General features: G+C 38.2%; 1 protein-coding gene across 8 annotated transcripts in view; it reads left to right on the forward strand.

Moving 5' to 3' along the window:
• Nucleotides 1-24,589, forward strand: part of RABGAP1L (RAB GTPase activating protein 1 like) — a gene marked incomplete at its 5' end in the record, with an annotated part of 248,705 nt that overhangs the window by 58,410 nt on the left and 165,706 nt on the right. For 7 of the 8 annotated variants that reach the window (XM_084290877.1, XM_084290880.1, XM_084290878.1 and 4 more), the window contains 2 exons: nucleotides 6,079-6,172; nucleotides 10,858-11,008. In XM_084290877.1, the coding sequence (XP_084147003.1) occupies nucleotides 6,079-6,172; nucleotides 10,858-11,008 (245 nt within the window). Of the gene's footprint in view, nucleotides 1-6,078; nucleotides 6,173-10,857; nucleotides 11,009-11,737; nucleotides 11,851-24,589 lie in introns of those variants that run through there. The other variant, XM_084290883.1, reaches the window with a different exon arrangement.

A 24,589-nucleotide genomic window follows, 5' to 3' on the forward strand; every position in this document is an offset into this window, starting at 1 on the left:
ATCTTTGTATCTAGCTCTGTATCTGGTTTCATCTAGGGGTTCTCCATGTTCTGCATTTGTGGGCTCAAAAGCATTGTGTTACCAAAATGAACAAGGGGGAAGGAAAAGCCAACATTTGTTGGCTTTTTTGTGTGTGTGTGTGAATTTCTGTGGGGTATTTGCTTACGGTAAAGAGCTACTGTCTGTGTAATTCTTCTGTTTTGAACACTTGATGTCTCAATATTTTGTTTGAACATGGCTCATCAAGCAAATACAGACTAGTTGAAGGGAGAAGGCAGAAATGAGCAGAAGCCTCATGTGGAAAGAAGTGGAGTTTTCGAGAGAAATAAGAATACAGAAGATTTTTCTTTTTGTTGCAAGATGTGCTAATGTTGTTTTCTGTGGCAACTCTGTTTAAGACAAAGTAACATTGGCATAAGTTGCAGAAAGAAAGAATTAGATTAGCAGTGAGAGATACAGTCCAAGAGTTACAGTAATGAAGTCCTTGGAGTGAACTGCTCAGGAAGATGACTGGAGGGTTGTAGCGTTAGCTTAGAAAAGTATCTTCAAGGGTCTAAATGATCCAGACCTGTGTTGTCTTTAGCCTAGTTCAAAAAGTGCCAACTTGGATAACCTACCGGAGCTGTCTCATAAGGCTTGACTTTATTATTCTGTGGGTTTCCTAGGAGATAGTCAAAGCCTCTTCTGGTTTTACAGTACTGCAGATGTGGACAACCATAGGGTGGCCTGCTGTGGCAATTCATCATTTGTGAATGTTGTAGTACAAAAAGAAACAACCCCTCTAACCTTACTGCCACTGGATATCAAGTGGAATAATTGTGAAAGTTCAAGTTGTTTTCCATTAAAATTAGCCTTTCAGGGTGTTCTGGGTTAGACTAGATCCAAAGAGGTGCCTCTGCTGTGTGGATGACAGGCCACATGAGGATGCATTTTGCAAATTATTTGTTACCAAGAATAATGAGCCAAAGTTTATTTTTCTACAAAGTGGTAAAAGGTCTTTCATATGAGCAGTCATATTTCTACAGGATGGAGTCTGTTTTTAAAGGGGCAAAAAAGTTGTAATTGAGCCTGGTAAGTGGAGTATTGTAACATAACAAATGTTAGTGCTGGGCCATTTAAAATACAACTCCCTGTCCCCTATTCAAAATAGTCTGCTCATATAATGAATAACTTATGTAATGAGTGTTTCTAAGCAGAGTAGGCACAAAATTACATACATCCAATAGGCTGCCAGTCTTCTTTTTAGTTAGTCATTAATTATAGTTTGTTCTTGAATGTTCCTGCAGATTTTTCAAAGAGGCCACCTGTGTTTGTCTATAGGCATACTAACAAAAGCAGCCTATATGCAAAATTTGTCATCTGCAGATCTTCCCCCCAACCCCAGTAGCATCTGTATGTGCTTCAGTATTTGTCTCATGCAAATGGCCAATGTCTAAAACAAAATACAAGAAGAAAAGCAAGTACACTGGGCCAGGAGTAAGGTTATGGGCTGGTCAGTCTAACCTCAGTCTGTGGGACAGTTAGGGAAGAAGTCCTCCTGCAAGTTGGTTCTAACCACCTGAAGGATAGCAACGTGATTAGGAACAGACTACATCGATGGATGAAGGGCAAACCATTGCTTTCCTGTGACAAGGTGACCAGTGCTGTGGATGAGAAAAGAGCAGTGGGTGCTGTGTGCCTTGACTTTAGCAGGGACTTCAACACAGCATCACAGTGTCCATACCATTAAATTGATGAGATAGGGACTGGAAAAGTGAAAAGTAATGTGGTTGAAAAGTTGGCTGGACTGCTGGGCTGAAGGGATTGCTCAGTGATGCGAAGTCCAACTGGCAGTCAGTAAGAAGTGGTATATTTCAGGGGTTGGTGTCGGGATCAGTGATATTCAAGGTCTTTAATAATGACCTGGACAGTGGGGCTGGGCACAGTCTCAGCAGGTTTGTGGACAACACCAACCACTGGGTCGGTGTGCTGGAGGGCAGGGCTGCTGCTCAGAGTGACTGAGGGACACACTGGAGAAAAGAGCTGCTGGGAACCTCATGGAGCTCCAAGAAAGGCAAATGTAAATCCTGTATCTGTGATAGAAGAACTGTGTGACAATACAGGCTGGGGGCTAACTATCTGGGAGGCATCCCTGTAAAAAGTACCTGGAGATCTTTTCACCTGAGTGGAAAAAAACCTGCAAGGAGCCAGCAGGGTGGCCTCGCAGCAAAGGAGGCTGAGCCCAGCAGTCCACAGGTCCAAGGAGAGCTCTATCCGCTCTCCTCAGAGCTTGTGAGACTGCACTGGAGCACTGCATCCAGCACTGGCCCCCCCCAGTACAAGACAGACAGACACACTGGAGCAAGTCCAGTGGATGGCACCAAGCTGGCCAGAGGGCAGGAGCACATGCCATATCTTAAAGAGTTAAGGAATTGCGTTCATTCAGGCTGGAAAAGAAAGCTTGCACGGAGGAGAGCCTTGTTGTTATCAGCTAATACATCAGAGGACTCAGGGGTGGACCGAGACTTTTCTCAGAGGTGTACAATGATGTGCCGAGGGGCTGCAGGCATCAGACACAAGTTGGAACAGGATCTGATCAGATAAGAGGACTTGTTTTAAACCATGATCCTGGTCCAGTAGCAGAATGGGTTGTCTGCAGAGATTCAAGAATCTTCTTTCTTGAAGGTCTTCAAGACTACCCTTGCTTTCAGGTCCCTGGGTGACCTGATCTAATTCAAGCTGTTTGGAGTAGGAGGTTGGACTAGATGACCTCCAGAGGTCTCTTCCAGCCCAAATTATTCTAGGATTCTGTGCTGAAGCCGTATGGAGTGATGCTGGCTGTGGAAGTGCAGTCCTTCAGCCTTGCTTTAAAAAGACTCTGAATTTAGAGAATTGTTTCATGGGGCACCCATGAATTATCCATCCACAAGGTAAGAATAAGTAATACGGTTAAGCAAAAAGGCAGAGAGGCTTGATGTTATCTGTAAGTATTCTTAAAGGCTGTTTGTGTGTCCACACGTTCACAACCCAGCCCTTCAGGTTTGCTTCTTTGCAAATGTCACCTAGCCTCTTCCTGTTCTGATGAGGCATAGGTTTAATTTTGCAGGTGAGAGGCACTGAGAGCAGGGCGTATAAAAGAGGAAGGGAAAAATACACAGTATGGCTAGAGGAAGGGATCTGTTGCATTCCCTGCAGAATCAGACAGGATGTAATCATGCTCTGGCTAATGCTGCTGGCTTATAGATACTACAGAATGTGGGGAAAATGTGCAAAAGCACACTTCAGGGAAGAATATCTGCAGTTAAATATCCCTCCGAAGATACCCCTCCCCCCTCCATTTATACTTGATTTCTTAAACAGATCAGAATATGTAAATAATCTTTAGGATGGAAACAAAGCAGAGATTTTTTTTAAAGCTGTTTATTCTCTACCTTTTGCCCCGCTCTATTTTGAAGTTTGACGTTAGTGTCTTTTGAAAGGGAGCATATGGTAGTTCTAATTAAGGCCTGTGATTTTCTGACATACAACTGAATAATACATTCCAAATACTGTTAAGCCTTCCAGATGAAATAATTTTCAGGGCTGAAGCACAGTAGCTTTATAATCCATCTTGCTGGAATATATATGCTGTGTAACACTGATCTCCTTAATAACTTTGAAGAATTTGATGTACAATACCAGAGCAGCAAGGAAAGAAGGGTTTTGTTTCTGTTTTGTCTGATGCTATTGGCAAGCTAAGTTTGGATCAGATAACAATCAATGTGCTTTGTTCCTGAAAGTATTCCTTGTAGCTTTGTTTTTAAATGTTTTGGTCAGATTGAAATTTAATACATTCATCTTTATCAGGTTTTGTTTCAGATTGCTAGATTTGTTTGTTTTACCAGTCCCCCTGGTAGAGATGTTGTAACTCTTCAGTCTCTCCAAAGTAATTCAGATCTCTTGAGACCTCTGTGCCAGATTGTCTTGCTCTACCTTGAATGTGTGAAACCTTTTTGAAATAGTGGTTTATGACAAATTTCTAATGTGAGTCAGGTTTCTTGAGATTCTTAATATGTACCATATGTTCATCTTATGTCTCTGAATTGCCAGGATACTCTTACAATCTAGAGAAGGTTTCCTCAAATTCTTTTTCTCAGTTTCTAGGGGAGGTAGAAGGGCAGCATTTATAATTGATCTCTTTTATCCAGTTAGGCACAAATCAGGAGAGGAGAGGATTTAAAGAATGCAATGCATTTAAGCCTTTTAACTTTTTATATATATATTACCAATGTCGATATAAAGTGAGATTTCCTTGTAGAATACTTTAGGTAATTTTAAAATTAAAGGAAAGTTTAGTCTTCAAATTATATATATATACATATATATATATTTTTTTTTTCCTCCACTGGAGCTTAATGGTTATTGGAAGACCTTTTAGATATCAGATTTTAGTGAAAATTGTATTGTGTGTTTTTTTTTGTTGTTTTTTTTTTTTTTTTTAGGATCTTCATGTTTCCATCTTTAAATATAGGGAATATATGCAAAGGCTTGCAAATCCTTAGAATCATAATTTTCCTGTAGATTTATGATGAATGTTTTAAACTTCTATTTCAAATTAAACAATACAGCTTTACAGACCCAAAAATATAAAACCAACCTGCACTTAAATACTTCCCATTGTAATTTAAAGCACGTGAGAAATCTTTTCATTTCTTTTCCTTTTCTCTCAGGACAGCATTTTTGCTGTTATTTGTCTTTGAAATACAGTATCTGCCATCATTTGTCCTCATGTTTTGTTATCAAAATAAGAAATCTGTGATGTTGTTATTAATGACTTGCACTTGGCAAAACTATTAATTCAAAAGGTGTAGTTGAAAACAGAATGACAAAGATGAAGACTTAAGGGGATAACTGTGTAAGTATTGATGGTCCTTCTGTACCTGAACTCCAGTTGTCAACAAGAAGTCAGATATGAAGTGTTTAATGTACCTGAGGAATTAAAAATACTAGGTCAGCAACCAGATGTGACTGGACTGATTGACTAGTTAAGGGATTCTGGGAGCAGATGTGGCTTTAATCCTTCTTTTGTTTTATTTTAGCTTCTTAAGATAACTCGGTTCATAGCAAAGAACAACCTTAGAGACCTTCTATCATCTAAATCATCATGGTCCCAGAGGCCTCCAAGGGTAAAGGGACTACTTCGGTGTCTCCTTTTGGGTTGGGTTTCTTGTTTAGTTTTTAGCAATACTTTATTCAGATAAAACTGGAATAACTGCAAAGACATGTTCACGTGACAAGCCATTCTTGAAAGTTACTGTTCCACTTACTCTGAACAGCTGTACGGAGTTCTAAGACACTTTTAAACAGGATGGTTACTGCTTATTTGAGCCCACAGTCACAGGCTCATGTTATCTCTTCTAGTTCTGTGTGTTTGTCATATATAATGCCCTATATTCCTACGTAAGTAATTTGTTCTTAATATTTTTGAGGTTTCTTATCCATTTTAAGCATTGTTTTCTGTCCCATGCAATATGACCTCTAATGTCACAGTGTCATTTTTGCTGCTCTTCTGTGAACTTATTTCAGTACAAAGTTCTTTCATTTATTGCTCCATGGAGGCTGAGAATGGTGTGCCATGTGAGAGCAGAGTGCTGTGTAATGGTTGAAGTGTACTGGAGCACTGTTAGCTGCTGTGTTTTACAAGAGACTTCTCTTTGTGTGAAATATAGAGTGGATGTGACTTTTAGATCATTTTTCATTGTGAAATATCATTGAATGGAGAGTTGACTGCCTTGAATCCTTTCTCTTGTAATGCTTTTCTACATCTCAACCCTTTTCCCCATAACAACATTGTGAATTGTTCCCTAGACTTCTCTTAAAGTTTATGGTAACTTTACTAATACACTTTTTTTTTTTTTTTTTTTTTTATATTATTAAATCAAATCTGCTATACTTTCTTCAGATTTCCACTAATACTTTCTATGTCCCCTTGGTTTTAAAACTGATAAGTGAGAAGACTTTGTCTGGTACATATATGTATGCATCTTTATTGTCTGTTCTTTTTGGTAAATCTGTGCATGCTTTTGTTTTCTTGTTTGTGTCTTTGTTTTTATTTTGCAGAGAGTGATAATGAACTCTCCAGTGGCACTGGTGATGTGTCAAAGGATTGTCCTGAGAAGATTTTGTATTCCTGGGGAGAATTACTAGTGAGATGGTAATGCTGTTTTTTTGTTTGTTTTTCAATTTAGACTTTAAATACTAACCTTGTCTTTGTTTTGAGACCTGTATGCTCTTGTGCAGGAGGTTTGAAACTTCAATTTATGTAGTTTAAAAACTAAAATGCAAAACACTGAAGTGTATTTATAAATTTGGTTTGAAAGGTGAAGGGTGCTGGTAAATCCCTTTATTTTAACTTAGCTGTTTGACAAATGTCTTCTCCGGTTTCTGTGCAAGTCTTATTTCTTTCAGTGTTTTGGAGTATGTCTCTTTATGCTCGCACTGCTTGAACGAGTTTTCAAATAAAGAATTTCTGGCCACTTGGCTTCCTTGAGGTTGGATGTTGAACCCTCCTGAATCTCAGTGCCTCTTAGTGCTAGGATATAAAAGATGGAGTAAATCTAGTCTGCCATTGTGCTAGCTGATATGCATTTAACTAACTGATTTGTTTAGGAACACTTTTTTTCCTTTGATGTGCTGCATGTAATCACTTAAAAAGAGATTCCAGGAAGACTCTGACCCTCACTTAAACTCTTTCTGGTGAAGAGTAAGATGAGGATTATTTGAAAGCCTAAAGTGTATTCTTAGCAGTGTTATTTCTGTGGTTTAATTAAATGCTTCAGCAGCAGCATATATTTTGCCAAGAGAGAAAAAGTCTCTATTTGCTACCTCTGCAAGACCTTATGCTACTAGCAAATGCCAGAACCACTTATTTGGTTTTTCCCTTTTTAAGTAATAGCTCCTGCTGCCTGGGACAAATATAATCAGAGGTTCTTAATTTGAAATTGCCAAAGTTTTTTTTTCCGAACACCGAAAAGAGCAGAAAAACATTTTTAGGACTTATTCAGATGTTTTTCCCCTATGCTTGGCCACCTTGTAGTTTTAGAGAAAACCAGCTTTTTGCTGCAGAGCTGATCTTTAATGGACATCTCATGGAAAAGTTTCCTCAAATGAGACCACCAGATTCTTAAAAGGACCCTTCCTTCTTGTTGTCATTTTATTATGTTGTTATTCAAATTTCTGGTGAAAGATTTTTGGGGGGATGCACAAATATTTAATACAATGATTGTATGAATATTCCCACTATGGGCCCTCTGAATGATTAAGAAAATATTGAGGAAATGTGTGGAAGTGAGTTGATCCCTACACAGAAGTATGTTTTCCTCATCTGCAGTGGCTGTAAACGGATTTGCTCTGGGGCTATTTAGAACTCTCCAAGGCCTGTTCTAAAGGGCATCCCAAGTGAGTTTATAAATTGCTTGGAATTTTACATCTGTCTAAAATTTTGTTTGTACATTCTACAAGACTAATTAGCGAAGCCATTTTGAGCCCTTAGAAGAGCTGTGTGGCAGGTCTGTTTCAGTCTCCATTGCATTTGCATGGAAAGATGTTACCTTTTTTTTTTTTTTTTTTTTTTTTTTTTCTTGCATAAACTTGACTGTCCATTGATTCAGTTAGTTTTAAGTTTTGCCTGTGACAAATATCTGGACTCGTGTAGGTAAGCATGCTGAAGTAAAGAACTGGTTGACTGCCCACAGCTCATTCTCTCCAGTTTCACGTAGCCAATAATTTCTTCATCTTAGTCAAGTACATTATTCAACAAGAAAAAAAACAAAAACACTTTTGTAGGAAACTATTTTGTAGCCCTAACATAAGTATAGAGACTTAACGCAGAGGATTATTTAGTAGCCAAAACACTAAATAATTTTTAGCCCAGCTAAAGTGAGTTAAAGGAAGAGAAGTGGGATATCCCAGCCAGCTTGAAGACTAGCAGTAGCAAATATCTTCTTTAGGAGTGTTTCACATAATGTTACTTTTTGAGATAAATTCAAGCATATAAAATACTTGGGTTCTTGAACAGTGTTATGTTATATCTTAAGAACAAAACCTGGAAAGCGTAACAGATTAAAAACGTTAACAATTTGAAAACTAAAAATAGATTGAAATCTTCTAGCGTTTTAAACGTTGCACCATATGCTAAAGGAATATCTGTGCACTTGCAGAAACCATAAATAAACAAAAATTAACATTTCCACTTGGAGAACTGGTGTGCTGATTTGTCTCTTAGATGAAAAATTTCTTGCATTTTAGATGCTTCCTGTCATTTAATTAAAATGTCACTGTAACCTAATGGGCTGACTCAGCAGAAACATTGCTCTAAGTCTCCTTCAAAGGGTACCATATAACAAGGAATAAGAATAATTTCACAACAAGGTATGATAAACAGTTGGAAATTAGTGGAATACCTATTAATTTATTTCACAAAGCATACCACTTACTGCATCCTCAGCACTAAAGATTTTCTTGCAAGCTGGACTAGTTTAGCTGAGTACTTGTCAAGGTGGAGCATAGTTAGCATTGCTGTTCTATGTCCTTGCTCTTTGACCTTTTAAAATGATGCATTTGAACTTTACGCAAGAAAATTATAGCACTTTGTTACAAATTAAACATGTCAGCATCCATGAATGACCCACATGCTAAAGGATAAGACTGGGTGTAAGGCAGGCTTTTATTTAAAGCTCTTTTCTGTTACAGTCTGGCCAGAAAATCTCTAGCAATGTAATGTGCCTGGGCCTCTATACCAGGGAGGGAAAAAAAGTATATTTGTTCAATATTGCAGAACACGAGAGTGAGGGTTATTAATGATCAGACTCTTTCCCAGACAGATATTCAGAAACAGAGAGGTTGCTTTTTAAAGCTAGTTCTGCTCTACAGCAGGCACTAGCATTGCAAAAACATTGCCTCTACTGTAAAGCTTTGCAAATACATTAAAATATTGTGTGCTGTAGAATGCTTCATTCTTAGTTCCAAATATGGTTAGGAGTAAGGATGGTGGTGTAACATGGAAGGAGCATCTCTGTTAGTTGTTGCCATAAGCTATTTGTATTGTTTCTTAGTGTCACTGAAAAAGCTCTGTAACATTTATATGGGAATGTACCTTTTTAGGTGTTGATTTTGTGTTACCTACTTGTTGAGTCCTTAGAGAATGCCTTCTGTATTTCATATGTAATGCATATGACCAAATTAATTTAATATGCAGTGTCTTGTGAATGGTTCTTATTTGCACAACTTGTGTTTTAAGTTTCTAGTGTCTTTTATTTATTTATTCCTAAATTCCATCACTTTGTAACTGTTTAGAGTGTCTTGTTCTCTTAATAGTCCTGTGGATGGGACATTGTTTTTTGTTTCTATCTTTTTCCCATCACAAGAGTACTAACGTGACGTGCTACAAAACATACTGAAAAAGAGAAGAGGGGCTACGTAATGGCCTTCAGTTAGGCTGAGTAAATAATAAACTTTGAAATGATTTGTGTTGCACTACACGCTTACAAATACAGATAGTTACTGTGCTGAACAGAGTAAGGGCATTATAGAACAAGTTTCTCCCTCCACCCCCATTTCCCAGTGATTTGGGACGAGTATGTCATGGATATCGTCCTCTGAGCATGGGAAAAAGGAAATTATTTAGAGCACATTTTAAATTTAAACTATAGTGGTAAACTGTTCACATACTAATGACCTGTTTCAAAGAATGAGTACTCTAAACATTTACAGAAAATTGAGGGTCAAATTATGGGTTATGTAGTTTATGTAATTCAGTGGCAGCTTGGTAGAATTTGGCTAAACTGCCATTCTCACTGTTCTCCTACCAGTAAAAATGAGAAACATAACAATGGTCAAAACAATAACGAAGCAAATTGTTGTCAGCATTTCCTACATTAGACAAGATAGAGCCAATGCATGCATTCTTCCTGCTGCATTGTTATGAAAATTGCCATAACCAGTCAAAGCCAGGTTTAATCTACGTCAGTAAACACCATTATTTCAAAAAGACTTTTTAAATATCTGTGACTGAAAGCTCAGCAATATCGTGTGCAGTAATTATCTCCTAAAGGTATGGGCTCAGTAACTAGTTTATGTTTGGAAAATACGTGATCTTCAGTATCCAACGGGTCTGATTACAGCCTTCTGGTGGCTGTATACACCTGCTTTTTGTAGGACAAATTATGTGCTGCTGGGGAGTCAGCCTGGAAGTGTGCTCCAGCGTTGTTTGGTGTGTACAAGCAGGTAGTAAAATGCCAGCACAGCCCACTAGCAGGTGTGTTTGGAGAGCTGGGATTTTGCAAAGCTGTGTGCAAGGGCTACTGCTTTGTGGGGCTTGCAATATCCTCTTGGCATTAAGTGTAAAAACTTCAACTTGAACCTTTGCATTAGTACTCTTAAAATCACCTTTTAGTTGTTTTCCAAATTTTTTTCCCCTGTACGGATTATTTTTCCTTTCATTTTTTTAACCTATGCTAAACATATACATTGAAGAAATATTTAGATCGAACTGTTTTCACAGATAGCATAGTCCTCTCTTTCAATTCAAATTGTTCTTTATTAGCCAGTTTAGATCAATTTCTGCAATTGTTTATTGTTCTAATTAATATCTCTAATCCTCCCAGGATTAATTTTGGAAATCGCTATGTTCTGCTGCTGGTGGTTATTGTAAATCCTTGCAGCAATTTTTCTTCCCATCTGAAGAATACTAGTTTAGTATGAGCAGTACAAGAATTATTTATTTGTCAGTTGATGACTCTTAATTTTCGGAGTAACATTGGAAAGTTGGAAAACTTCTCATATTTGTATCTTGATATCTGTTTCTGTAGAGTAATAGATGAATGATTGTCTGTTTCTTAGGCACAATAACCTTGTCGTGAGACCTAATGGATTATCTGCACTGGTGAAAAGAGGTGTTCCCGAAGCGCTGAGGGCAGAGGTTTGGCAGTTGCTGGCAGGATGCCATGACAACCAGGCGATGCTGGACAAATACAGAATTCTCATCACAATGGTAAGTGACTTTTTTTCTTGTTTTTTTTTTTTTTTTTTTTTTTTGGCATTTTACTCAGTTAAAATGAATTACACTGGCAGCAATTTTTTTTCAGTGGCAAAGCAGCAGAAGAGTGAAACAGTTTGACTTGTTTGAAGCAACTGAAGTTGTGATTAGGTGACTTTACCTCCTGCCATGGGTACCTGCTGAATGGCATTAACAATGGAAATTGCTGACCTATATCTGTAGTAATACTTGACATTTAGCTTTCTATGCACTTGCTGTGATGATAATAAGCACATCAGCTTGTTGTTTGGTGGTGGTGTTTTTTAACTTCATGTTTTTTTCAGCAATTTCTGTTCACTGCATACTTCAGTTTACTGTTTCATTTTGGTTTTGCTTTAGTAACAAATAAGAAAGCAAGCTTGTGGGGTTTTTATTTTGTTGTTTATTTATAAAAGAAATTTAGAGGTATTTTACTTAGCAGGAGCTACTCTCCTTGCTGTACAGGCAGCTTGAGAAGAGAATCCTGTCAGGAATCTCCTGTTCTGTATGCTAATGCTGCCAGTGCAGTTAATAACCACTTCAACTTGTCTGTAGCCTGTTCCAAAGTGCTTATAGCTGTGATTTAAAGATTGAGAACCACTGTACTAGCAAAAACTCTGTTCAGTTTCAGGAAGTACCCTCACTGTAGTCCTAAGATTCTTGCAAGGCAGGGTGCTTACGCACTCTGAGGAAAAAAGTGGTATCAAAAATGGTCATAATGACACAAACAGATGAAGATACTCTCTACATGTTGCTCAAAGAAAGTGTTGGATTTGTTAGCTGGAGAAGGGACCATCTGTCCATGCGCAAGTTCTGGGGTACAGTAAACACTTTGTTTCATAATGTTGTGACATCTTTTTGATGCTTGCCCTCCTAATCTGATCTACCAGCTTTCTTACTAAAGTTTAAGAGTGTCCCCGGAGTGAGATTTGTCATCATGGCTTCTTTTTCCTTTACTAATAAAGGTATTTTGATAGTGTAAACCTTTCTTTTTGACGTGGTAGCTAGGTTATATTTTCCTTAGGAACCATTCACAGGACATCTGTCAGCTGCATGTTGCATCAAAACCACCTCCGTTATTTTGCCCTTGCTTTCCAAAAGTGGGGAAGATGTTTGTTGCACAGCGGAGGAGGGAGTGGAAAACTTCTAAAATACAATCCTGATCTTGAAGCTAGGGCCTCATGCCTTAAAAATACCTTGCTACGTTTGTCCTTTTCATGGCAGAAATATTTCAGTGACGTTATGTTGGAAGACGATATTGCATATAGTATTTAATATAAAAAAAAAAAATACACTGGTATGGATTATAAAATTAAATTCTATTCTGAAGCATTTGTGCAAACTCAGTTTTCTTCTAAAGTAAAACACTTTTATTCTGAAATCCAACTTTCTTGGATTGTCTGACTGTATGTAATTGCTGGTGCCTACACCATTTGGCATACATTAGATTAAAGGATTCATGAAAAGAAATGAACAAGAGAAATACTATACCAAAGCAAAAATAAGGTATGTTTTGAGGAATAGCTAACGTTAGGTGTGTTGGAAACACTTGTCTGTTTCATTTTGGTGTGCTTATAATGTGAATTAGGCTCTTTATAAATAAATAGGCATATATATATTCTCTGAATCCGACTAAAATTTTTGTAATAGTGTAGTAGTAGATCTTAAGTGTATCAATAATGAGATGCATGTTAAACAGATTTATTGAGTATTCATTGTTCACTTCTGTATGAAAAAGCAGAACTGATTTTTTTCTTCATTGTATGCTACCATCCCAATATACAAATGTGTACTTTATTTTTTCCATAATTAACTATTCTTCCCATCAAATGCATAGCTTTAATTTTGATTCTTTCGGTTTACTCATGAGTCTGGGCAGATTCATTGTCTCCTTGTATTTTGGTCATTCTGCTATATTGTCTCTGTATTAATTAGGCTCACTTCTGATGTTTTTGCACGTGTCTTGACCATTCAGTATTCTGTAAGCGTGGGCATCCTTGAGCACATTTCTGTAAGACGGCCCAAGGCGGTAAGAGATGGCAGGGTTCTGCACTGGGCAGTCCTGAGGATCGAGTGCACTGAGATATAAGAAGCAGGATCAACAGCTGAACCTGAACCCACTGCCTGCTTCCCTCCTTGTATGGCTCTTCCTTTGACAGCTCCCTGCTACAGCTGGCTTGCCTTGGAAGTTTGATGCCGTGTCCCATGCTGCTCAATTTTCTAGCTCTTTGTAACAGCTCTTCCAGCAGAGCCCTCTCTGAACGCCCTGGTGGAAAAATCTCTGTGCCTGGAGATTTGTAAGAAAGTACATTTATACAGGTGCAGGGTTTTTTGTTTGTTTGTTTTTGGCCTGGTGATCAAAATAACACAGCTAAATTGTGTCATTCGTAGTGAAAGGGTATAGAGTACTGTGGTCATTAGCACATTAGCTGTTACTAGTAAGGTAAGGAATACTGGACAGTTTTGTTGAGTGAGGCTTGACTTTAAAAGCATCTTTGTTTATATGAGATGTAAATTTTTTTTCTAAAGTAAATTTTAGAGGCCTAACTTGAGGAACAAATCTTGAAAACTGTCATTTCACTGTCACGAGTTGAATGTTAAACCCAGTAGCTGGAATTACCAGTATTGAACATATGATGCCTAATTTGTGACTTCAGTTTCTGGGGATCAGAGAGAACTATGTTAAATGCTGGGACTTTAAAGGAACTTTAAAACTACTCCAGTGTTGCTGGTTAAGTTCTGGTAAAACTGCTTACTAGTGGAGGAAAACAGTGTTGTTGGCAGGCTGAAAATGTGTCCCTTGTGATGAACTGAATGATAGCAGAGTCTCAACATTTAAATTTACTTCAGAGATTGTGATATAGACATTTGTTGTTTTATGCCAATTGCATGCAGTTTGTGCAGAAGTGATATGTTAGATTGGCTAACTATTATTCACATCACTTGACAAATCTGGTGTGCATGTTACAGCATGCGTGTGTGCGTGTATATATATATATTATATATATATATTCATCACTGTGCAGAGCTCTGAAATCTACTGCAGAGTTTTTCTGTTAGAAAACTGCTTTTTTCAGTGTGTTGTGTAAGAGTGATTAATTTGGGATTTGTTTTAGTGTTTCACTTCAGCACAAAGGAAAACAAAATCTCCGTCCTGTAAGAAAAATGAGTGCCATACCATCTCCAAGAGGCACGTCCCATGTTCATCTTGTGCACTGGAGGCTGACAGTCAAGAACGTCCTAGTGAACTGAGTTTCCATTCTCATACCAGGGTCTTCACACGCTGATACGTTCCCCATTTCTGGCTGAGTTTGGAGTTCTAGGAGGGCAGGGATACAGAAATACTTCTGCTCACAGAAACATTTCTTACATCTCCTGCTGAGTTCCAGCTTGGTGATTTCTCTGGGCCTCTTAGAAATCTTTACTGGAGCACAATAGCAGGCCTTGCATACAATTTTAGAGAGTAGGAGTTGTGATTTGGCAGCTGTTTCCCTTCTGGCATATATGTAAATCTGCACTGTATGACAGAATCTTCCTTAGTTACCTTTCTGGTATGCATGCCATAGGCTTTTGACCCTGCTGCATGTGGTACAGCACAGAGAGGGGAAAAGAAAACATACGTTAGAAGAGAGAAATATGTACTTCTCTCTCTTAAGGGGAAAAACGAAGGCAAAACAGTGTGACAGCACTGCTTATGTGATGATAATGAAGGGGTAATATATGTGATGATAATGAAGGGGTAATGCTGGTATATAGAGCTTTTGTAAAAGCATGTCAGGCCCATTTGTTAGATGAAGGCAGATAGAAGAACAGATGCACAAGTGAGGGTCACTTTGTTGAGGGAGTTTTTTCTCCTGCTTACCTTGGCAGTGTTTCACGTTCACCTTTGTGGTCCCTCTCAAGATGCTTAGGTGGACTGCTCCAATGATGAGATATATTTTGAACGCCCATAAACTAACCACCAGCAAGCCACAGTTTGTCTGCCTCATTACAGTTGAAGGCTCTGTCCCTGTCAGAATGGGTGTCAGGCATTGTTGATGCTAAATTACTAGAAATCTGTTGCCACTTGATGGTGGTAATAAAGCAACTTACTAAAGTGCACTTGTTACATTTGAAATGGAACAGATGTTTTATTTCTTACATTTATGCTGCCCATTAATAATGTTTTGCTTTTGTATTTTAGATGTTTTCCTTCTTGCATGTGTTTTCCCTGTTGAGTTTGTAGGGCAAGGCTTCTATTCACCTTTTCAGTGTTATGGGTTACTGGGTTCCTATTCCTTAGCACTGTTACTGTTGAAACTACCTTCTTTCAGGTCCTTTTTCTTAAGTTTAGAAAGCAACACGTGTCAGGGCTATATGGAGTTGCTTATGTAAAATAAAGAAAACGGAAAAAGAAAACAGCCACTCACGTTCTGTAGTTTGAAAACTTTGGGATGGATCCTTCTGAGCCAAGATTTATGATTTGGTTAATAGTATAATTCCTCAGTAAGAGATCTTCCATTTACAATCTGATTTCCACTAAGAAACGAGCAGTATGTATAAAGTTAATTTAACAGCATATGCAGAGAAGTTTGAAATGCTGCCGATTCTCTGGATTAAGAAAACAAAATCTCTCTTCAATTCTCATTTTTCTTTTCCCTCACTAGAATCAGAGCAAGAAGCCTGGTTTCAGATGAACTAGGCTTTGGTAGTAATGCGTTACTCAAGAGCAACGAAAGTTGACGTATGAATGCGAATGCCAATTTTTGAAATGGCTGATGATTTTGAGTCAAAAGGCTTAAAGAAAGACTATATGTCTGTCCTTCCAAATGACTTTCAAGAGAACCAAAAATAAGATTGTTTGTTGTCATAATTACCTTTGGCAATATGAGCATGTGCCCAGAACAGTTAGAGATAATAACTAATTAAAAGGTCAAGCTTGAGAAGAGCTGGCCAAAAAATAGCTTTGTGTGCTGACTGTGTAATGTTGGTTTCTGTCTGGGCCAATAACATACCAAGTCATTCTACAGTAGAGTGAAAATCTGGAGAATTTTCCCAAATCTCAAAGCAAATATGAGATGTTTTGATTTGGGGATTATATATTGTCGAATCATGAAAATAATTTATGTCAGTAATGTGGTTATTTTAAATCAGTACTAATCACACTGAAGTAAAATTCTCTTGCAGTAAGGACCAGCTATATGGAAGTTTGTTAGGGCATCTAGCTGATTTAGAGCTAATATACATAGTTTATTATTTCTTTTCTGACCAGTACTGGAATTTCTGACTCCTACAAGACACATCCTCTCATTTTAAAGGAGTGAATAAATAAAAAATAAAAACCAGAACCCAAACCAAACCAAAACAACGGTATGATTTCATACGTCTGTATACCTTTCAAATTAAGTTCTGCAGGTCCAGGTACAAAATTAAAGATTAACACTTGTTTGCTGGAAAGAACAGTAACTTATGGCAAATAGAAGCAGTCTGCATTCAAGAATGAAATTGCACTTTACATATTGCTTATACTAAATTTCTCGTACCCATGTACTCAGAAGCCCTGAGGTGTGTGCGCCTGGCTGCATTGGCCAGGGTCAGCTGTGTGATGCGTGGAGGACAAGGGATGCTGGCTGTGAAGTGCTCCCTACATCTCCTGGGTTTATCTTGGTTATTCTCAACAAACTTTTATTTTTAACAAGTTTTTTGCCCTCTTTAAGAGCGGGGCATTTCTTACGGCACAGTCCTTTCCCACAAAGCTTGCTTTCTTCAGCCTCTGGATCAGTCACGTCGCTGCCCCTCGCCTCCGCTTCCTCCTTGAGGGTGCGTTGGAGGCTTGCGGCCTGTCCTGGTGGCAGGGCTGGTGCGTGGTGGCTTTGCTGCCCTCTCCAGCTGGCTGGGCATCTCTCGTGGGGCCTGAGCAGCGTGCAGTCTTCTGCTCAAGGTGTGGCAGGACGCTTCTCGTCTGCCACTTGGGCTGCTGTCTCTTCTGCACTCGTGTGTCAGCGCTTGCCCTTCTCCTAGCCCTGTCTCTATTGTTTCTTCTGGTGCTTTTGCAAGCAGATGCTGCCATTCGTGCTTCTTTCAGATCGATCTTAAGACTTCTGTTACAAATCTCTAAGAGTTACAGTAGAGAAAAACATTTGAATAAGCCCAGTTTCATTGTTCTAAGCACCTTCTCAGAACACAAGTGTTTTCATTGTAGTAGGGCTGTGGGACGTCTGAAGAACGGGTGTCAGCATCTTATCCCAGAAGTGTAATGGTAATCTCTTGTCCAAAATTAAAAGTTAAAAATGGGATAGGTAAAATTAGCAAGTAGTGTTGTTGAAGTTTCATCATCTGCTTAAGCATAGCCATTGAATTAACTTCATTAAACTGTTTTTCTTGGTGCATCTGTCTCCAAAAAGATCTCAAAGGATTGAAGATGAACTTTCATGTAAACTCAATACAGAAATGTTTCCCTTTAACACTTTGAAATTACTGACACTGTTCCAAAGTAAAAAGGGTATTTGCTTCTTTGTTTCATATGTAATATTTGCTTTATTTTCTTTTAGTGCTTGCTTGTTAGCATAGGTAGAAATAGAATGTGGAGGAGATTACAAATGAACCATTCTGTCCATGTAAATGTAGTTGACTTGGAAACTGGTGCTGTGATGTCACTGCTTTTTTATTTGTGTGAAACAGTTTAGCCATGGTTTGAGAGGATTACTTATTTAGGAAGACTGTTTTGCTTGGAGTAGAAAATTAATCAAGCTTGTTATTTGCAGCTATACCAAAGGTTATTAGGTTAGCAGTAGGAAGGGGAATATCTTTTGTCCCAATGGCATCGTGCAGGGTTCCACTGTTCAGTGTTCTGAGACTAATTAATCAGTAAGGGAGGCTAATTAAAAAGATGACTGTTCACCAGCTGCCACAGCAGGTTGGTTAATGGACTGAAACATTAGAGTATTTTTGTGGCAAATATTTGTGTTTAGAATTCTGTATCTTTGTCCTCAGTGAAAATGGGCGAGCTTATGCTTCTGCGCAAAGTGCAACAACTTAATGCATTTGTAAAAATAAATAAATAAATAAATAAATAATAATAATAATAATAAATGACTGCTTAAGCATTTTTTGATGTGTTATTAAATGCAGCTTATTCACTATATTATATTTAGTCCAATCAATTTGCACTTATACTGCAGCCTTCCTTAACGCATCTCCAAATTCTCTAAAGCAGTAAATAATAATGAAAGACAATGCAGCCCAAGAGTAGGCGGACAAGCTTTAAAACATGGAGGTCTTAAAAATTATTTTCTTTGAATCACCGACTTTTGTAAATCAAGAGTGTTCTACAAGTGGTTTAAAAAAAAAAAAAGAGTACATATCTATGCTGTGTGTGACCCTGATTCAAATACGTGTCCATTAGAATAGGAAGAACATAAAATTCCTGATGAAAAATGCCGTAGCCTGTTTCCACAGTCTGATATCTTCATTTGGCACTTAAAATCCAGGAAGCGTTTAGTGTTAAGGCTGCAGATGCTAGGGCCTTACTGTTGGTAGCAACAAAGAAACGGTACCATTTCTCAAATGCATGAAGGAGGTAGCTACTTTGTCTACAAACACTATAAATGATTGCCTGGAGACTGATGAAAACATACGAGCACACCAAGATCTTGACAAAGCATGTGAGTTGGAGTTGTCCTCCCGGGTAACTAGTTATGATGAGGCAGTTTTGTGCAGTGATGGAGATTTCAAAACAGAACCGAAGGATCAGAAATGCGTACAGGACACAGCCCCTGATAAAAAGGCAACAAAAAGAATGTGCATTGCATCAGAGCTGAGAGGACAAAGTAAATTTCTGGTGTTTACACTAAAGGCCTTTAGGCCTCATTGCTGCCTGTTCAGCCTTGCTAACATTCAATTACGAAAAAGTAATTTCATAACTCACTTTTAGGGTATTATAAAGGCTGCTCTTGAGAGCTGCATAGACAAGTGATAGTGTAAGTATGGTTTGCATATGCTGTGGAACAGCTACTTTGTTCTGGGTAGATGCAAGAGGAAAAGGTAATGGTGTCTGGAAAAAGAGCGGAACAAAAATAGTTTGAGTGTAATCGGGAGCAGAAGAGACACAAGCCAGCAGCCATGAAACCTGAAGTAATGTTTTACAGTGACAGTGTTCTGTATTACTTTGGAAATAATGAAGTAGAACAGCTCTTGCTTGTACTTTTCATAGTACATTTGAAAAACTTTCACAAGAGTAATTAAAATGTGCTGAGTGTGTAAAGCATGCCAAAGGGTATCCAGTGAAAGGCCAGCTCCAGGGCTGGTGTGGATGACAGAGATGACAGACTTCTGAGAAGCTTGTCCACGCTGATAGGGGCCGTGGCTATTGACCTGTTGGTAAGTTTGCCACTGTAATTTATGTAATGAGTGTTTTAGATGCCAGCTGTTTTTTGACTGTTCCTAGTATTAAAAGCAAAGGTTTTAAAAGCAATAACAGCCTGGGAGTATTGAAGGAGAGGTTGGACATGGTGCTTAGGGACATGGTTTAGGGGGTAACATTGGTGGTGGGGTGATGGTTGATGATCTTGGAGGTCTTTTCCAACCTTAATACTTCTGTAATTCTAATCTGCGTTTTCTGCCCTGTTCAGTGGGGAGCATCCAGTATCCTCTGAGCTCTGCATGTGGTTACAGATACTACAGACACAGCATGCCCGTCTCCATGTTGTCTTTTTAACAATCAGTGGGAAATTTCAATGGTAATACTTTGGAAAATGCCAAGCTGTAATATTTTTGTTGTTCTAGCATTTTTTATCTTATTTTTTTTTATGCTAACTAGAAAAGGTTTTGCTTCACTTCTAAAGAGATTAGGTATCAAGAATGGTATAGTTATTTGCTTCTCAGTTATTTAAAAATAAGCGTTATGAGGATCAGGTATTAAGAAAAACATTTTTTATTTGACCAGAATGAATACTACTTGTTTTATTGCTTTTTTAATTAGATGCTTAGATATGAAGTAAAATAACTGTAGAGGAACGGATCACTGAGAGATGTGTATGTAACATTTCCAGTTTCATGTTTGTTTTAAATTCAATTTATTCAATATGTATAGGCAGATTCACAAGCTTTACTTACCCCTACCTTCCCTGAAAAAGGGGAGGGCTAGGATAACTTTTACTTACCAATTTTGTTAAACTTACATTGTTCATTTTGTGGCATGTAGATTCTTGACATTTTGTTAATTTTATGTGTTTTGTAGAGAAGGATAAGACCATATGCTGGTTGGATTGATAGGACGCCTCATTTTTGGTATAAGCTGAGCTGTTATTCCTTGTGGTTGGTTTTCTGCTAGTTTGAATTATTTTAGTGGTGCTGCATGTTGTGGAATAATAAATTAGAGATGAACTGAAAATACTTACAGAAATTAATAAGGAAGTATTGCCTCTGAAGAGCAGAGGTTGACAGAAGTTTTAATTCTTTAAATAGCTTCATTTAAATTCAGACTTCAGATAAAAGGTTTAGTTTATTACGAATGTACCAAGGTACCTAGTTTCATAGTAAATGTTAATACTTCTGTTACAAATTCAGGAATAAAGTGTCCCTAAGGTGAATTTAATTTGTCAAGTTTTGATTCATTTATAGCTCATCTGGAGAAAATCTTTCAATTTTTGTGTGCGCAAAATGAAAATCTTGTGTTCACTCTTCATGTTAAAAGAAATTCTTATGTTTAATGACAGCTCTTTTCAGGAAAAAAAGGAATAGCATCCGTTAATAATTTTTATTTAATAATAATTTTAACCTTTATGCATGATATTTGAGGTATAAAACATAAAGAATTCTCTTGCAATTTTTTTGTACATAACCACTTATGATAGCATTAAAACGACACAATGCAATTCCGGGCTCTTGGGACACTGTACGACCTACTAGCTCTAAAATGCTATAAATTAACACATTTGTTCTGAAGGGTAGAGTGCAAATGAGATTTGCATTTGTCCTCTTGGAGACCATGTTCTGCTGTGGTCTCTGTGACTTTAATCTGTTATCTGCAGAAGTAGGGGAGCGCAGTTGTTCATCACTTAAAATAGAATGATAGTAACAGTATTATGGCCTGAGTGGGTTTAAATGATGGTTACTGGAAGAATTGATACTTAAATTGATATTCTCATCAACTGTGTGTATAGCATATATGCAATATATGTATAGTATATATATGCTGATAATAGCATTTTGTTGGGCAAGATGAAGCAGGGATGTCTCAGTGTCTTGCTGTATCTTTACAATGTAGCGAGCAATAAGAGCTGGTAGTTCTGGTAAATTCTTTGCGCCTCAGAGCTTGTTCCTAAAATCCCTGATGCCCCTCTGTAGATAAAATGCTACTAGATATCCTGGGTTAACTTGCATACTGGTTTGTTAAGAGGTGTTCAGTTTTCCTGTAGCAGTAATGATGTTGATGCTGAGAGAGCAGCCACAGCAGAATTCGGTAGAGGTGTCAGTGTTCTGTGCTGCTCCTTTCTGAAGTTCTCTGCAGCGTGTTGTCTTCCTGCAATGCATATGTATCCTGTGCCTGCATCTTTCTGCTTAATCTGAACAGTGCCCTACACCATATCAAATAGTTGTGTGTGGACAATTGCAAGAGCACTGCAATTCCTGACAATATACATATTTTTTTTTCTTTTTAAGTCAGCCTCCTCAGGGTATCACCTTTCATTTGAAATTCTTTGTATGCCAACTTCTTAACCATGCCTTGCTCTCAAACAAAGGTTGGATATCTGGAGTTCAGGAGGCTGCATTACTCAAGGGCTGGAGTTATCTGACGGTGACTGGAGGAGACGAAGCATCATTTTGCGTATGTTACTGTAACGGAGCAGTTAGTTTGAGAGGAGTTCAGCGATACATATAGGATCTGCAGTCTAGGAGTTGGAAGACTGCACTGAAAAACACAGTAATTGTATTTTAAATGCCTTGTTTATAAGGCTGACTAATTTCTGTTATTGCATGTATAAATTAATAGTGGCATTAGTCTTTGGGAGAAATCTGGGACAGCCTGAATCTGACATGTGAATTGGAAGGCCATTTGTGTGTCAGCTGCATGCAGAACTGCCACAGTGGATCCCAGTGCAGTGATTCCATCTAAAAAGGATTTTCTTGAAAATCTGAATTGTGTTTGAATGGTTTTTGCCTGAATTCAAGCTGTAAGTTCTGTTGTATGACTTTGAAAGGTTGTTTAAATTCTTAGGAATAAGAGTACCAGCCCAATCTGAGGTCCTGAACTTCCTCACGTAGAAAAGGGTGCAAAATACAGTTCATAAAATAAGCGGTATTTCCTGTGCCTGCTTGATGAAAGCTATTGTTTCTAAATCCTTTTTAAGAGAGCTGACTACCTAATTGCTGGTTTCAATGTGTCAGTGTTTGATGTGATGGGAGTTAGAGAGCCCTGGATGCTCAGAAAAGAACACTAAGAATCAAAGGATCCCGAAGTATTCTTCATGTCTAGCTTTTTATTTCATAGCATCATAGAATATCCCGAGTTGGAAGGGACCTGTAAGAATCATCGAATACAACTCCTGGCACCACGCAGGTCTACCCAAGAAAATCAGACCATATTACTAAGAGCACAGTCCAAACGCTGCTTAAACTTCAACAGGCTTGGTGCTGTGACTGTGTCCCTGGGGAGCCTGTTCCAGTGCACAGCCACTCTCTCAGTGAAGAACCTTTTCCTGATGTCCAGCCTGACCCTTCCCTGTCACAGATTGACACCTTTCCCTCGGGTCCTATTGCCAGTCACTAAAGAGAAGAGATCGGTGCCTGCTTCCCCTCATGAGGAAGCTGTAGGCCGTGATGAGGTCTCCTCTCAGCCTCCTCTTCTCCAGGCTGAACAGGCCAAGTGACCTCAGCCACTCCTCATACGTCTTCCCCTCTAGGCCCTTCCCTATCTTTGTAGCCCCTATTTCTCTTAAAGAACCACAGTTGTTTGAAGTCTCTTAAAATACCTTTGTTATCAAGGCTAAAAGTGGTGGTCAATGCTTTAGTAAAGCATGTTTTACTACAGCGGTGGACAGTTCACAAACATTAAAATTGTAACAACAACAGCAACCAAAAAAAGGTTTGACATGCACATGTAGAAAAATTAAAGCATACGTACGTGATGAACACAACATTTAAATTCCAACTGGAATTTAATATAGGGGAGAATGCAGATACCTATTTCAAGCCTAACTTATGTATGACTTCTTTATATTGTACTTTGGGATTTTATCACTACTCATTTTTTCTTTTTCTGTGATATTCTTCTAAGGGGATGAGCTAGTATTAACTACATTTCACAGCAATCACTTGGAAGGCAATGAGAGACCTATAGATCTTATTTACTGCCTGTATCCCATAAACATTTTCCCTTTGTAGTGATGAGTATACTCATACCAATTAAGAGTAATTTCCCTATCAGTACCAAATTCACAGCTGCTGAGGTAAACTAACTAAAAGGAGACAATTGCTGTCTGCTAGTGCATTTACTCTTCCTAGTAATCTTTTATGTAGGTTTCTGTGAACATACACAAATATTTTGGCAGCTAAGAATTTTTTTCTGGTTGTGAATTTTCATCAGATGTTTTTCGAGCTGACAATTGAATATTAGTGATATGGAGCTGTATCACTTTTAATCAGATACCATATTTGATAAAGCCATGTTTGTGTGGCCAGCTGGTCTCAGAAGTGATCCTGTGTCAAAATACAACCTTTTTCTGACCAGGTAGTACAATACATACAGTCTGAATCTAAAACTAAAGCATCTCATTTGGGGGTGCAGTTTCAGACTATGCCTTATCCAGGCTGTCAGCTTGCCAGAAGAGGTTTCTTCTACTTCAGTTACAAGGCTGCTGCATCATGGTCGCTTGTAGATTTTTATTTAGAAAACTTCCTTCCCCACATTTCCCTGTCAGGGCAGTGAGGCTGCCTCTGCGGGTAGCTGTGGTGTATGGGCTGAGATGGGAGCATGCAGCTGGGGCAGGGCAGAAGGAGCAGGGGGCTGTCTCCTGGCAGCCTTCAGATAGCTGTGGGTTAATAGAAAATTGCACTTGAGCTATACTTCTTGTTACCTGTATGGCAAAGGAATTAGTGGCACCTTTTGGAATGATGCTGCCTTTTTTAAAAAAAACAAAACAAAACAAAAAAAAAAAACACTCATAACTGTAATTTCAGAAACTGCTTTTGGTCTCTGTTGTCACACCTTGCAGCATTTCCTTCGCCTTTCTATGAAAATCACTTGCTCTCAAATTCTTCTTTTATGGAAAATTACAAATATAAAAACATGCGTTAGGGATAAAATGGGCCTGCACATATTAGAATAAATATTCTTTTGGGATGCTTATATATATGTTCGGTGCAGAATGGCTATATCTGATATAAAAAGAAATGTGCCCTCCGGATGGATTAATGTAGCTGTCAGTTAAGTGGCATGATATTTGGACTGCTGCACATTTTCTTTGAACTGAAAGACTTGCACTTCAGGCAAACATGCAGTTGATTAATTTTAGAAAATTATACAATGAGGAAACTAATTTCATAGAAAGCTCAGAACAGCATGTTTTCTGTCTTCAG

This window comes from Netta rufina (assembly GCF_964035555.1).
Source record: "Netta rufina genome assembly, chromosome: 8".
NCBI classification, from domain to species: Eukaryota; Metazoa; Chordata; class Aves; order Anseriformes; family Anatidae; genus Netta; species Netta rufina.